At 41.5% G+C, this 14,966-nt stretch overlaps 1 protein-coding gene across 5 annotated transcripts in view; it reads right to left on the reverse strand.

The window, feature by feature from the left end:
• CFAP20DC (CFAP20 domain containing) overlaps positions 1 to 14,966 on the reverse strand; it is a 254,220-nt gene that overhangs the window by 6,747 nt on the left and 232,507 nt on the right. For 4 of the 5 annotated variants that reach the window (XM_089518704.1, XM_089518719.1, XM_089518733.1 and 1 more), the window contains one exon: positions 6,798 to 6,884. In XM_089518704.1, coding sequence (XP_089374830.1) covers positions 6,798 to 6,884 — 87 coding nt within the window. Of the gene's footprint in view, positions 1 to 6,519; positions 6,885 to 14,966 lie in introns of those variants that run through there. The other variant, XM_089518714.1, reaches the window with a different exon arrangement.

Here is a 14,966-nt window from a genome sequence, read left to right on the forward strand (position 1 = left end):
GAATAAAATGAGAACATAAAAGGAATTACTAGTAAAATTTACAAAATGTTGATGGAGAATAAAGGAGGAAAAATAAAAGGAAATACTTGAAAGGGATTATGGGAAGAAGAATTAGGATGTAAAATAAATGAAAAGGAATGGAATGGAATTTGGGAACAAAGACACTTGAAAAATTTATCGGTTCGGATAAAAGAAAATTATTATAAGTTGATTTGGAAATGGTACCCGACTCCAGTGAGATTACATAATATTAATAAGAATAACTCAAAAAATCGTTGGAGAGGCTGTGAAGAAGTAGGGTCATGTATCCATAAGTGGTGGCAATGTAAATATGTACAAAATTTTGGGGGAAAAGTGCTATTAGAAATAGAAAATGTTATGAATATAAAATTAGATAGAAGACTGAATATAGTTTTGTTATCATTATATAACTCAGAGAAATGGAAAAAAGAAGAAAAAGATTTGGTAACAAATTTGCTTACAGCAGCGAGATTAATAATAGCAAGGTGTTGGAAAACAAAAATGGATGTAGAAGTGGAGGATTGGTACAAAGAGGTATGGAGATTAGCTATTAATGATAAATTGACATATAAACTGAAAGTAAAGAAAGGATTATGGAAAAGAAATGACTTTGAGGGGATTTGGAAAGAATTTGTCAAGAAAGTGTAGAGAAAAGAAGATGGAAGAATACCTCCAGAAGACGAACTGAAATTTTGGATGGAATATAAGGATGGAAATGGCTCCAGGGAAGGGGGGCACTGAGGGGTATATAAAATAATGTGTCAAAAAGGTAATAGAATGTAGGGATTTATTTGTTTATGGAAGTAAAAATTTTAAAAAAAGAAAGCAAAGTTTCCTGTGCACAAGATTTTCTGCACAGAAAAGAATATTTCTCTACAAAATGTCATTAGGTTTTCAAAAACCCATACATGGCCTCCCAATAAGTCCTGATGTGCAAATAGTTTTCAAGGACTTTCCTGCATTGTGGAGAAATATGGTAGGAATATTTATTTTTGCTTGTGATTCACATCCCTAGATCATTTTGCTATTTTATTCTAATTTTAATTGATCCTGTTAATTCAGATATTACACTATCTAGGTCTGCTTCTGGGAGAAAGACGGGAGATAAATCCAATAAATAAATGTTCGTGTATCTATTTTGAACTCTCTTTGGGGGTGAGCCTATAGGGCTCTCATGATGAACTCTTGCATGCCAGCAGTTCCTATTACACTGTTCAAAACCCATCTCCAAGGAGCTGCTGTTTGACTCACTATGGAAAAGAGAGAGGCCTCTTTATTATGCCAGTGTCTTCTCAATAGTTAATTAGAACTGAAGGGGACAGAAGTGAGTATGTGACTCACTTCTCTTGGTGCAATGGCCTGAATCCAATTCAGTCTCATTGACTAACTTTGTATCTCTTTAAAAAAAAAACAGTCAAGAGAATCACTCACAGAGCTGCTTGGTTGCAGTTGTGAAATAATCATAATCAACATCCTTGTTCATGTTTTTCCTAACTGTAAACCTCCAAATCGCCTAAGTAAAACACCCCTCCCTGAATTGTGAGCTACTGGCCAGGATCAAATCTGCACATTGCCAGAGGACTTGCCCTTTTCAATATAAAACGCTGATGCTGATACATTGGCTAGAGAAAACAATCAATAACTCTCCCTTCACCTAGATCATGCTTTACACTTCGAGGCTCACTGAATGACAATGATGAAGAAGAATGCTGACAATGGAAGCCTGGATGTACCTTGGCACTTTTCAGACATCCTGTTTGTGTAGTGGTACAGCCTCAGGCGATAGGGCAGCAATGGCAAGATTTTGCAAGAGTTGAAGTAGAAATTGTAGTTTCTGTAGGCACAAGATGTAATCTTCAACTCTTTCCCTCAGAATTTAATGCTGATGTTTTGAGGTTGCTAGAAAACATCATCTCCAGCTCTTGTAAGATGCAGAGATACACGGCAAATACATACTCCCTGTCATTGGACCAACCTTGCACAGGTTCAAAAAGCAGCTGCTTTTGACATGAATTTACATGCCTATATTTCAAAGTCAGACAGTTGTTAGTGTAAATTGTTTTCCCAACGTCTGCTCATTGGCAGGCTTGATAGTTATGCTGGATTCATCCTTTGCTGTTTTTCCTCACCTTTTGGATAGCTGGCAGGAAGGGAAAAGAAGGTTAGGTAAAGATGGTTGCCACTGCAGTGGATGGCATTGATAATGTCTCTTCCTGCTTGGCATTGCCAATCTCACTGTCAGTTTCTTCATCAGCTGGGCCGTGCCGCCCTTCTCACTAATGGTGGCTTTTGGATCCAACTACCTCATGAGGAAGAATAGCAGGAAGAATATTTTAGAGGCAGTGAATGCCATAAGAGCAGGATGCTTAACAGGATGGGCAATAACGGTCTATAAACTGTAGTGTGGTAAAAGGGAGCAAGAGCAAAAAGCCTGGCACTTCTCACTATAAGACAAATTGCTCATGTTGGGGGAAACAAACTTTGAAGACAATCTTCACTGAGTCTGGTGGAAAGAGAGAGAGGCAGGTCCTTGGACTCTGTTGAATGGGGTCAGGCATGTGGTAGGGACTATTTCACACCTTTGAAGGCTTGTCTACATGGGTTATTTACTCTAAATCCCTGCCCCCCTATGTGGCTCACTGCATCCTGTTTACATGATGCAGAGCCAAAACCCCAATTGGCCTTTCTTCTCCTTATCCCGAATTTAAAAATCTTACATTTTGTTCCAGGTTTTCAGCTCTCTGCAGCAATGATGGGTCCCCATGCCTTCCCATGTGGTTCCTGCAAGCTGCATGGTGCTGCTGCTATAGGTGTAAGTTGCACTGTGGTCAGAACAAGGTGCCTAGTGCTGATAACATGCTAGAAAACATCATCTGTTTTGTGACCTCAGCAGCAATGCTGGGTGATGAATCGGGATCATGTGGGAACCTGTCATTGCTGCAGAGACAGCATGGTTAACAAGGAAATTTTTTTTGGGGGGGGGAGCTGTGGTCAGTGGGTGGCCGGGAGTATTCTGACCAGCAAAGACAGGCCCACAGTTTCTGCTATGAAAATCATTTTCCCACATGCTGCATTGTTTGAGATCATATTCTGAATGGTGAATACATATATATTTTGATACTAGGATCTTCATTTTTAAAAGCGTCAAAATCTTAACCAGAAATATAGGGAAATAATTGCAATGCAAGGCAGTCTAGGTAACTAAGAATTTAGCAACAAAAAGGGCAGTCCTAATAAAACCAAAAAAAAAAAAAATCCTAATAAAATGCATGAGAGCATGGTGCAGTGGTTTCAGTGTTTCACTCTGATCCTGTTCAGCTATGGTTTGAATTCTTGCTCAGCTGTGGAAACCCACTGGGTGACCTTGGGCAAGTCACCCTATCTCAGCCTCAAAGGAAGGCAAAGACAAAGCCCCTCTGAACAACAGCAGCAGGAGCAACAACAGCAGCAACAAATAAAATGCTCCTCTTAAATTGCCAGTTTAGATATGTCTGTTAGTTTTTCTTCACATTTCCCCCTGCATCGAATATATTTCCAAGATGATTCAAATAACTTTCTTCATTTTGAAAAACAATAAATCAACACATTTTTATGATGAGCATGATTGCAAACACACACAAAAAGAAAGACATCAATATGTGCTTGCAATCATGCAAGCACATAAAAATGCATCCACTTGGGAGAAAAAACCCTGTCTTTCAGTATAATACCATTCTTCCAGTGAGTGCATGGATAGGGATTTTATTAATATTTTGGTATTTTGACCCCTCCAAATATCCTTCCCCTAATACTTAATTCAATCCTCCAAATCTTTCTCTATAAGTTTCTTTCTTTAACTTCATCTCTTTTCTGTCATCTGTGAGCATGTTACTTCAGAAGCAAAAACTGTCAGGTGATACATTTGCATTTCTTCTTTAAAGAAGTCTCCTCAAAGAGGAAGAAGCAAGCAGAGTGAAGTCTCAAGTATATTATCACAATCCAGCAGCTCCAGGATGTTCATGCACACAAAGGCCACATCAGAATCTCCCTTGTCATTTTTCATATGCCACATGCCAAGTGAGCCATGGAGCACAGTAACCAGACACAGCTGGTGTGACATCCTGTAAGTGACACTGTCACCAAGTTTGATGCTTTGTCAGATGAGATCTCCTGTTCGGCAGCAGTGCCTGCACTTGCCTTGTTTTGAAAATTGGCAGCAGGTAGGGCTGTGTGCTTTCTGACAGATGCAGTCTGTTCAAATTCTGTAGCCCAAATGAAATTAGCTAGCAGATAAAGGCTCTGTTTGCAAAATATAGCAAGCTTAACTCTGAGAAAAGCATACCTACATACATGCCTTTAGAAAGTGGCAACAACTGAACTCTGACCACAGTCTTACTTTCCTTTCCTTTTCCATTATAGGTTGAGATACTCTTTTGGGGCTATACTGGAACCTGACTGATTCCTACGTAATGCTGTGGGTGTATGTAACAGGTGGCCTGCAGATGTTGCTGAACTGTAATTCCCATCAGTGCTAAACAGCCTGGCCCACATTAAGGAATGATGTGCATATCGCTAATGCTCCATCAACAACTAGAAAGCTGGATGTTCTCTAGTCCTTATGTAGAAAAATAAAAACAAAGATTGGAGATAATATATAGTACTATTATTATAAGAAAACTCCAGACATATTACTGAGAAGAAGCTATAACTCACCCATGTGGGAAAGTGATCTGCAGAATGCTTGATTTACTGTATGTTAAAGAATAAAATGGTGCTTGGAAGCATGCCTCTTCTCTACCCCCAGTTCACTGCCCAAGGATGGTAAGTGTACCCTGAATCTGTTTCAATTAGGTGTTAAGGATGTGTCTAATGAGATGATAAATATGAATTGCATTTTGCCAGCTAAAGTGCCAATGATCTGGCTCAAGGCTGCTAGGTGGTATAGGTTCAGTCTAAATATATGGACAAGGTGACCAGCCTTTGATAATATGAATTGGCACTGGTTCAATTTTGAGATGTTGACAGGGAAGCATGACCTGGTATAGGTATGGCTATTTGAGCTGTGATGCAGCCCCTTTCACTTGTCTTCTTGTGCTGGCAAGCAAAGCAAGGCAAAGAAAAAAAATGCCCTGCCCATACCCTGTTACTCATAATTGCCAGCTACTCTTGCCAACAACCTCCCTCTCCTTCCTGCTTCCCCCAACTCACATTCTGCCTGCATTTGGGGTAGGAAGTCAACTAGCAATGTGAAGGACTTCTCTCTCCACTCTGGTGTGTCCTCTCTGAGACACAAAGAAAGATTCAGAGGGAACTCTTCAGGTGCAGGTGCCTCTGTTAGCATGCCCATTCTAACTTCCTGGCAGCTGTTGGGATCAACACAACTCTCACTGGCTTGGACTTTGGCACCATTTCCACTTTCTCTTGCTCACACCCCCTTTCTTCTCACTTCTGCCCTTCTCTTGGCAACACCTACCCTTTTAAAGGGCCGCTCCTTGCTCCTGCTCCCCTGCTGCCCACCCCGCAGCTTTGCCTGGGCTGAGCCAGCAGGTGTCTGTACTGTGCCTGTGGATGACATGAGCAGCAGCCTCTAGGTTCCCAGCTGCAGCATGGTATGCAGAGAGGGTATCATCATGAGCATAAATGATACTAGGATCACAGAGATGCTGTCATCTACTATCAAGCCCACCTTAGGCATTTGGAACCTACTCATTTCACAAGGTGTAGCATATCCCGATACTACATCTATCTGGTGTCCCATCCAGTTACTCCCTGAGTCTGCTTTGATTAGTAAATAAAGAACTTTAAAACTATTTGCAAGACACTGCTGGATGACCAAAAGAACTGAGCTTACAGTGACACTTCTCTGTCAGGTGTTGTTGCATAAGACAACTGCATGGACGTATGACCTTTGCACAATGGAAGCCAACCTGATTATGCTTTCCTTGTGTAAGGTCTAGAAAGAGCATGGATATAGAATCACAGAATTGGAAAAGACCACAAGGGCTATCAAATCCAACCCTCTGCCATGCAGGAAGATACAATCAAAGCACCCCCAATAGATGGCCATCCAGGTTCTGTTTAAAAACCTCCAAAGTAGGAAACTCTACCACATTCTTGGGGAACATGTTCCACATATTTTCCTTTCCACAATTTCTGTATTTTGTGCTAAGTTATGATTCCAATATACACTAGTGTATGCAGGGGCATGCACTAATTACTCTATTATGAAAAAGCAGCATATATGTCTTTGCAGGGTTTACAAAGCTTGTCAAAAACACCATAAAGCTATCTAAGAGTTCAACCTCCCCTGAAAAATTCCATTTGAGATTTTTATAAAAAGAAAAAGAAATATTGCTTTATCTAGTAATAAAAAGGACAAAAGGCAGTTCATGGAACACTTCCCTTTGAACATCACACAGTATTTTCTGAAGAGCAAAGATGGCAGTGCATCTATTTAAATGATAGGAGATGAAAGAACAAGTACGTGGGTGGGGGAAAATTATCACACGGTAATTCAGATTAACTAGGCAAACATTTTTGATTCAGCATAATTTGTTCACATACAACAACTTTCCATAGTTTACATAACATCAGCTGGCTCAGAAAATATGTATGCAAAATGGAAAAGCCTGCAAGGGCAATCTGTTAAAACACACCACACATCTTTTTTTTTAAAAAAATAAAACTTTAAGATGTTTTAAAATAGTGTTTTGCAAAGGCCCAAGTGCTGGAAGAGTTCTGAAGAGGGGTCATGTTCCTTGCCCTTGCAAATGACTATGCCAGTTCATAGTACTTGCCAGTTTCAGGATCAAAATAACAGTTTAGGCACGGGTCATATAAGAGAGTGAGAACTTCATCTTCTTCAGCCCCGAAGTCACCTTCACCTAAAAGGAAATGAAGAATCCATTAATTTTCATTTGAAGTAGGAAAACAGCAGGGGAGGAGGTATAATGTTCAGAGATGACTGTAAGATCTTCACATTTTTGCTTTATTCATGACTGAAGGTATCCATGCCAGTTAAGTAAAAACGACTGTATTCGCAGTTTGTTCAAAACCAGAAAGTGAAGAACACAATGGTACTCTTTGAAACCTGAAAAAGAAGAATTGCTTTGCCAGGTAACATGAAAGATTCCTCTAGTCCAGAATTCTCTCTCCCAAGGGTAACCAAGCAGATGCCCTTGAGAAGCCCACACATAGCCCATTCAGGGGACCTTCAGAGCTTGGAGGCAACATATTACAGATAATTATAGTACATATTAACCAGTTGTTTTCTGTGCTAAGAGGGCCTGGGCAACATTTCTCCACTGAAGTCATGCAGCAACTGGCAACCATGGCTTTTCCCAGGAAATGAGCAATGATAGGGGAGTGCCTTATCCTAATTGTGGAATGAGGCAAGAAGGAGTTATCATCAGTCTTTAACATTTGAATAAACACCCATAACAGTTCAGAGTTGTGCACAACCCTGTTTGCTTGGCTCCTTCCTACCAAGAGCCTACTTCCCAGACAGAGTGAGGCCATACTGGGAATTCCATATTTGGAGGTAACACTATTGGCTAAGGTTCAAAACGGTAACTGTGTGCCAGAAGTCACCTTGTATTGTCCCAGGTGCATTGGTTTTTACACAGGTATAGTTGGTTTATACAAATTCATATGTGTACATGGTTTTAAATCCCTTTAAACCATTTAAACTGTTTTAATCTGCCATGTAAACTTGTTCAATGGTTTAATATAGTTTTAGCCTTTTCAAATCCTTTTCACTATTTACACTGCTTTAAACATGTCAGATTGGTTTTATTGTAAACCTCCTTGAGATCTCTGGATAAAGGGTGTAATATAAATACGTTAATAAATACAATAAACACATCCATTTTCCATGTAATGGGTGTGCGGGGGTGGCATTTCCTGCTACCTTTGAAGTTGGGTGGACAAACTTCAGTGAAATGACACTTAGGGGACTTGAGATTTTGGCAATTACCTTGCTCTTACTGAGGTGTTTTTCCTCCTTTTTAAAAAAAGGCTCCCACCCACTCATAACAGCATGCGACTCTATAAAGCACACTTTTTGCAATGGCAACCAACAGCAGCTACAAACAGATGCTGGTAGGCAGCAGCACAAGATTGTCTCTAGAGAAGGAGCAAGGGCTTTTGAAAAAGTAGCAACCCACATCCTTCATCATTTCACTCTTGTTCGCCTGCCCCCTATCTTTGGGAGTATCTTTGTCCCTTCATCACCTTGGATGGCCAAAAGCTCAGCTAGAACTATGCAGCTCTCCTAATTGGTTAAAAACATGTAATCTTTGAATGAGCCCAATGTAGACAGCAAATGAGGTTTATCTGCCAGATCACTCTTTTTGGTGGCAAACGCAGCTGCTAACTGTTCATAGGAGTGTGGATGGAAAAAAGTCACTAGAACAGGACAGAGATACTAACATGTTTTGCTGTTACTGTTGTGTGTCTTCAAGTCATTTCTGACTTATGGAGACTCTAAGGTGAACCTATTCATGGGGTTTTCTTGGCAAGTTTCTTCAGAGAGGGTTTGCTATTGCCATCCTCTGAGGCTGAGAGAGTGTGGCTTCCCTAAGGTCACCCAGTGGGTTTCCATGGCAGAGCCGGTCTCCAAATGCCCTAGTCCAACATTCAAACCACTAGAAGAATAGAAGAAAATTTTAGGGGAAACTCTGTCTCCCCATCCATAGCCCAATAAGCATGCTCAGTGGCCACAGGAAGATGGGCATTTCTTGGGGGAATTATGGGAAATAGAGCAAAGGTGGAGATGGAAACTGAATGTACAACAGCATGACTGGCTGGCACTTGGCTAGAACAGGAGCACTGAGCATTGCAATGTATTGTTCTACTGGTTATTTAAGATTAAAATAAAGCAGAGAATCCAGCAGTTTCACCTGTTGGGCAAGATGAGATTGGGTGTAACTTTACCAATAATCACACAAACGGGAGGTGAGATCTGCCTAGTTGCATCCACTACATCAGTGCCATTTGTTTTGCACAGCAGGCTATCCGTCCATGAGGGAATTTCAAAAGCAGGTTGTAATGAAATGTGTTGGCAGCAAAGGAGGAAAAGTGTTCTTTGCACCTTGGTTAAAATTGGTGTGTGACAGTGAAAAGTCCAGCCAAGTTCAATTTTATTTATTTTTTAGTTTTGAAAGTTTTGGATGGCTTAAAACAGGGCTGGGCAACTGCAAGGGATTGGTAAATTGCATTGGCATCCTCTGCAAAATTTGGGAGGGCCCCACCCCTATTTCTACCCCCATTATTATTATTATTATTATTATTATTATTATTATTGTTTATTTATAAATCACTGTAAATTTACAGAGCTGTAAATAGTAATCAATTAAGAAAAAAATTAAAAATAAATATTAAGAACAAACAATTACAGGTAATGCATATATTAAAATCTAAACAGTAAATATAAAACCCTAAACAACCTTGTTTTCAGTTCAGCTTTCAAGTTAGTTAAAGAAGTGATGCAGGAAGGAGGTTGAAGAATAGGGGGCAGTAAGTGAGTAGGAGCAGATCTGAGCCAAGCAGGCGGAAATCTTTGGTTGAGACAGCAGTCCGTGATTACTAGCCCATACGATGTAAACAGGAAGGTAAGGGGAAACTAGCGCTGACAAGTAGGGAGGGGCCAATCCATGCAGAGCTTTAAAAGTCACTAAAAGAAGTTTATAATGGATTCTAAAAGGAAGAGAGAGCCAGTGAAAGGAAAACAGCAAAGGGATAATGTGGTCTAAATGGTGAGCAGACAGGATGATACAAACAGCTGAATGTTGAACAGAGATTAGGGGACAGAGGTGGAAAAGAGGAAGTCACATCAGTAGAAGATTACAGTAATCCAGTTGTGAGACCACCAGCGCGTGAACCAGTATCTTGGTGGTAGATAGTGAAAGAAACGGTCTGATTTTTGCAATATTATAAAGAAAGAATCTGCAAGACTTAGCTGTGGCCTGGATCTGGAGAATAAATGACAGGGAAGAATGAAAGATGAAACCAAGACTGCAGGCTTCCTGTACAGACAGAATACAGCCATTGCCAACTAAAACAGAAAATGAATATTGCACAGTTGGTTTAGGTGGGAAGACAAATAGCTCAGTCTTAGCCATATTAAGCTTCGTCCTACAAGGGAAAAAAAGCTCCATCATGGAGATGGGAGAAAGGGCCTCAAAACATAAATATGTAGACAGCAGCACCACTTGGTTGAGGCTGGATTACACAGCCCAGATTTCCAACCTGTGCCCCCGGACAGCCAAGATCCAAGGACATCTGTTTGTGAGTAGAACAGGATGAAATGTGGAGCTAGACACCTTAGGGCTTATCTTTAGTTTTGTGATTTTGGCTCAATAGGACCATTATGTAGCTTTGTAACGTCTTCCAAGTGTGCCTGAAGGGAGGCATTTTATATAAGAGGTACTCTTTTGCTAATGTAGGTTACTGTTTAGAATAAAGCTTCTTTTAAAGACTTCTTCTTTTCCACACTCTTTTCACATGCCTTTTGCTTGGATTGTGTGTTTGCCCTGCAGATAAGCACAAGACAAGTTTCCTTAGTAACTTCCCACTGAGTGAAAGGAGAGTTAAACTCAGAGGATGGTGGCATCTCAGATAGGTGTCTTCAAGGAGGACCATCCTACTCAAAAGAAGCAGGAGGAGAGCCACAGGTGCACGGCATACCCTAGAGACTTGGTATATTATTGGCTATTTGAGCAGCAATATATCGTATATATTCTGGGGTGTATGGGACTTTGGGGGAGAATGCTTTTGGGGGCTGCATATGCCCTGCAGGATACATTTCCTGACTCCTGATATAAAACTATACAACAGTCATGTAATAAGAAATTCTAAGCACAAAAGGCCTGTCAGTATTGATTTAATACTGGAATAATGTATAATTCCAATATCCAATAAATTGGAATCTCAGCTACACTTCTAAATTTTATTTGGAAAGCAACAGAAGAATGAGTTGAATTTTTCTATCAAAACAAAACAACCAACTTAGCAGTAGCAGAACATGCCACAAACCATCCTGGGCATAAAATATTGTTTGAAAACACTGAAATTCTGGACCATGCCAACCACTACCATGTCAAGATGCACAGGGAAGACATTGAAATCCACAAACACCTGGACAATTTCAACCAAAAAGAAGTGAACAAAATTTGGCAACCAGTCCTGAGGAATAGTAAAATAAGGACTCAGCAATTGCAAATGGGAAACCATTCAGAGTCAGAGGCTTTCCCAGCAGATAATAATCACCAATTAGCAGACATTAATCCTCTTTAGCATTAGCCTCCCAACCTGAGGCCTACCATCAGCACAGAACAATACACATGCAAATCACTCCTGCATGCCCAGGCTCACACAGTATATATAGACCCACTTTTTCTAGGCAAGCATTCTCTGAAGATGCCAGCCACAGATGCTGGCGAAACGTCAGGAAGAAAATCTTTTAGAACATGGCCTCATAGCCCGAAAAACCCTAAAAAAACCTATGGATGCCGGCCATGAAAGCCTTCGACTTCACAAAACAACCAACTACTTCTTGGGAGGAGCAGTCAAAAACAGGTAATTACACAAGAAAAATTCAAAAAATGGAATTAAAAATTAATTTCTTCATATGCTAAAGAATTATTTACTTTTTATCACCTAATAATAACTACCCCCCCTGCATATTATAGGTCTTTAACCAAGGCAAAGTCATGCCTGTGGATGGATCTAAAGCACTCTAAGTTGTTGGGCAGACCAGCTCCATACCTGAAGTTGCTTTGGCTCTGTTATTTGGCAATATTATTCATATTTGTAATGATAATGATGATACATTGGCTATTCCTGATAGCCCTTATACTCATGTGAGCTGTTTCTGATCTGATGGCAGCTTGTGAACTATGCAAGTGGATGCTTTACCATGAAATGATGGAGGAATCCCCTGTACTTAGTCCATGACCCACTCATGTTTGGTTTACCACTGAGATTACCAATACCTTGTATTGCAAGGTGGATGATATTACATTCACAGCAGGCCTCCATTCTTTTGCTCTGGAAGCAATAAGTCCAATGGCAGTAGCAGTGCTAGAAATGGAAAAATGCCCTCCCACTCAAACTCCCAGTGCATTGCTTATGAAAAGCATCCTGGATCCAAGCCTCATATTTCTATTTATGTCATGCATGTGTGTATGAGAGTTACCACATTTATTGACATGCTGTGTCACATATATGTAGTCAGAATGAAATACAGCGGTCACCAATGTGACAAATGGATCCAAGTGTTAACAGGGAAAAGAAGAGTTATTCATTGGTTACTCAGTTATTCGTTTGCATAATGAACCATTATATTTCATTCTGTCAGAGGCCCTTGCCTGCTCCAAGCCTGTGCTTGTAACACTCTACATAACATGATCTATCCAAAACAAACAAACCCCACAGTTTGATGTGGCTGCTGCTACTGCTATTATTATTACTATTTAAAAAACAATACTATAAACCTGCTGTTTATTGCTATATGTGATAGAGGTCCAGTACTCTATTACATTTTATGGCATAGACCAACATAGACAGTGAACTGAGACAAAGTCACTAAGAAACTTAGAACTCTGGCTAGTAGCTTCCAGCATTTACGGAGACCATTTTAAAGTTGTGGCAGAATGCTATGAACCTGTGAGCTATGAGCCTATTTCATAAAAGGTCTTTCTAGAACTGCTAAAAAAAAGGTAAGGTAGATGATAGATAATAATGTGAGAGCAAATAATAATTCGCAGTTGAATGCGGCTGTATTCCACATTTCATTGTAAGTGTTTACCTCTTTCTCAGAATGACAGTATAAAGTAACTGCATTGTATGCTCTGCTGGCTCAAAGTAATGAATGGCCTGTTATGTCAACAGTAGTGGTTTCACAGTGTTCAGGATGTATTTACAGCTGGGATCATACAGGTACATGGAGCAGTGCTACTCAAAGTGGTGGTCCACGGACCAGCGGTGGTAAAGAAGTCATCTACTGCTGGTCCCTGGAGAGTTTCCAGAAAGAAAGAAAAAGGCAAAAACACGATACCAGTCTCTGGCACATTGAAACCACATTAGATAGTTTTAGAAGGGCTGACATGGAGGATACTGACTGAACAAAGTCTTGCACCAAGTGTTCTTAATGTGTCTTTTCAGTTCAAGAAGGGACCTCATGCTCTGATCCCAAACTATATTTTTTAATCATTAACAATGCCAAAACACTGATGAAAAGCATTAAAAGCAGTGCTGGTCTTTTGAAAGATCTTCTGACACAAAAGACTGAAAGTTTAACTGTTCTGAGTCTGCTGGATGACACCACTGAACATTTATAAGCTCCAAGGGACTAGCATTTCCATCCCACTGAACAGTCAAGCTTTTCATAGGCCACATCACTGTATTCAACCTACAGTATACTCTGCCCAGGGCCTTTCCTGAAACTATTTACAGGGGTCAGAGTTCAGTGAACAAAAAGGAGGACTGCTGAGTACCAACAATCTTCCCAGCTTGTGCAATTCAGGAGCCTGCCAGGCAGCAGCACATTGTTTGGAATATCAAGGTGCCAAAATCAACTCAGACAGAATCCCTGAAGACACATATTACTTTTTTCTTTCTTTTTTCCTGTATAATAAAAGTAGGGTAGGAGAGTCCAGTGGATAAAGAGTTGGACTGGAATACAGCTTTTAAGGCAGCGGTTCCCAACCGCGACCCCCACTGGGGATGAAAGTCCTGCCTGTGGCCCCCCTGATAGATTGGGAGGCCAGGAAGGGGCAGGATTTTCGGCTGCATAAAAGGCCCCAGCAGGCTTTGTGGCTCGAAGTCCCGCCCCTTCCCAGCCTCCCAACCAATTAGGGAGGCCACCAGGGGAGAAGGGGTGGGACTTCTGGCTGCAAAGGCCTCTGGGGCTTGAAGTCCTGTCTCCTTCTCCCTGTGGTTGCCTGGCAACCGCAGGGAGAAGAAGAGGAGGCAGCCCCCACCGTTCCTTCCTCCCCGCGGCTGTCTGGCAGCCATGGGAAGAGAGGGAAAGAGGAGGAGGGACCTCTGCCCCCATTTCCTGCCTCCCCGTGGGTGCCTGCACCTGGGGGAAGGCAGGGAGAGGAGGAGGGACCCCCACCCCCATTCCCTGCCTCCCCGTGGGTGCCTGCACCCGGGGGAAGGCAGGGAGAGGAGGAGGGACCCCCGCACCCATTCCCTCCCTCCTCGTGGGTGCCTGCACCCGGGGGAAGGCAGGGAGAGGAGGAGGGACCCCCGCCTCCATTCCCTTACTCCTTGCGTGTGCCTGCGCCAGCGCGGGCACTCGCAGGGAGAAGGGAAACGAGGGAGCCCCGCCCCCTTCCCCCTGCGCGATGCCTGCTCCAGTGCTGGCACCCACGGGGAGAAGTGGAGGTGGGAGGTGGGGGGGAATTCCCAACCTGGTGACCCCCCAGAAAGGGTTGCGTGACCCCCAAAGGGGTCACGACCCCTAGATTGGGAATCCTTGTTTTAAGGACTGCCTTGACAAACACCTATTGTATACATTCAACCTATTGTATTCATTCAACAGACTAGGATATATTCTAATATTTCAGGCAGCTGCTTTATGTATGTTTTGGACTACATGCTTGCTTGTTATGAATAAAGCACCATGCTTGTAGAAAATCAGTTGGCCAGAGTGGTGGGTATAATCTAGCCTCCTCCCAATTATGCCCCCCCCCAAAAAAATGCAGATTTTTTTAAAAAAATAAAGAACATTAAATATGTAAATGTTCATCTGCAACCTGCAATGGAAAAAATTAGGTGCAAATAAGCAAAGATCAGACTACAAAAGATCAATGACAATAGATGCGAAAATGAAACAGCAACAAAATCATGAAGACAACCACATCCAGAACAGTGAAGAATTGATTCACCTGAATACTTTAAAATATGTAAATGGGGCTATCATGTCACCCCTTAACCTTCTCTTTTCCAGGCTAAACATA

Source organism: Sceloporus occidentalis, unplaced genomic scaffold (genome assembly GCF_023333645.1).
Source record: "Sceloporus occidentalis isolate IW3139 unplaced genomic scaffold, rSceOcc1.0.p SCAF_1, whole genome shotgun sequence".
Classification (NCBI taxonomy): Eukaryota; Metazoa; Chordata; class Lepidosauria; order Squamata; family Phrynosomatidae; genus Sceloporus; species Sceloporus occidentalis.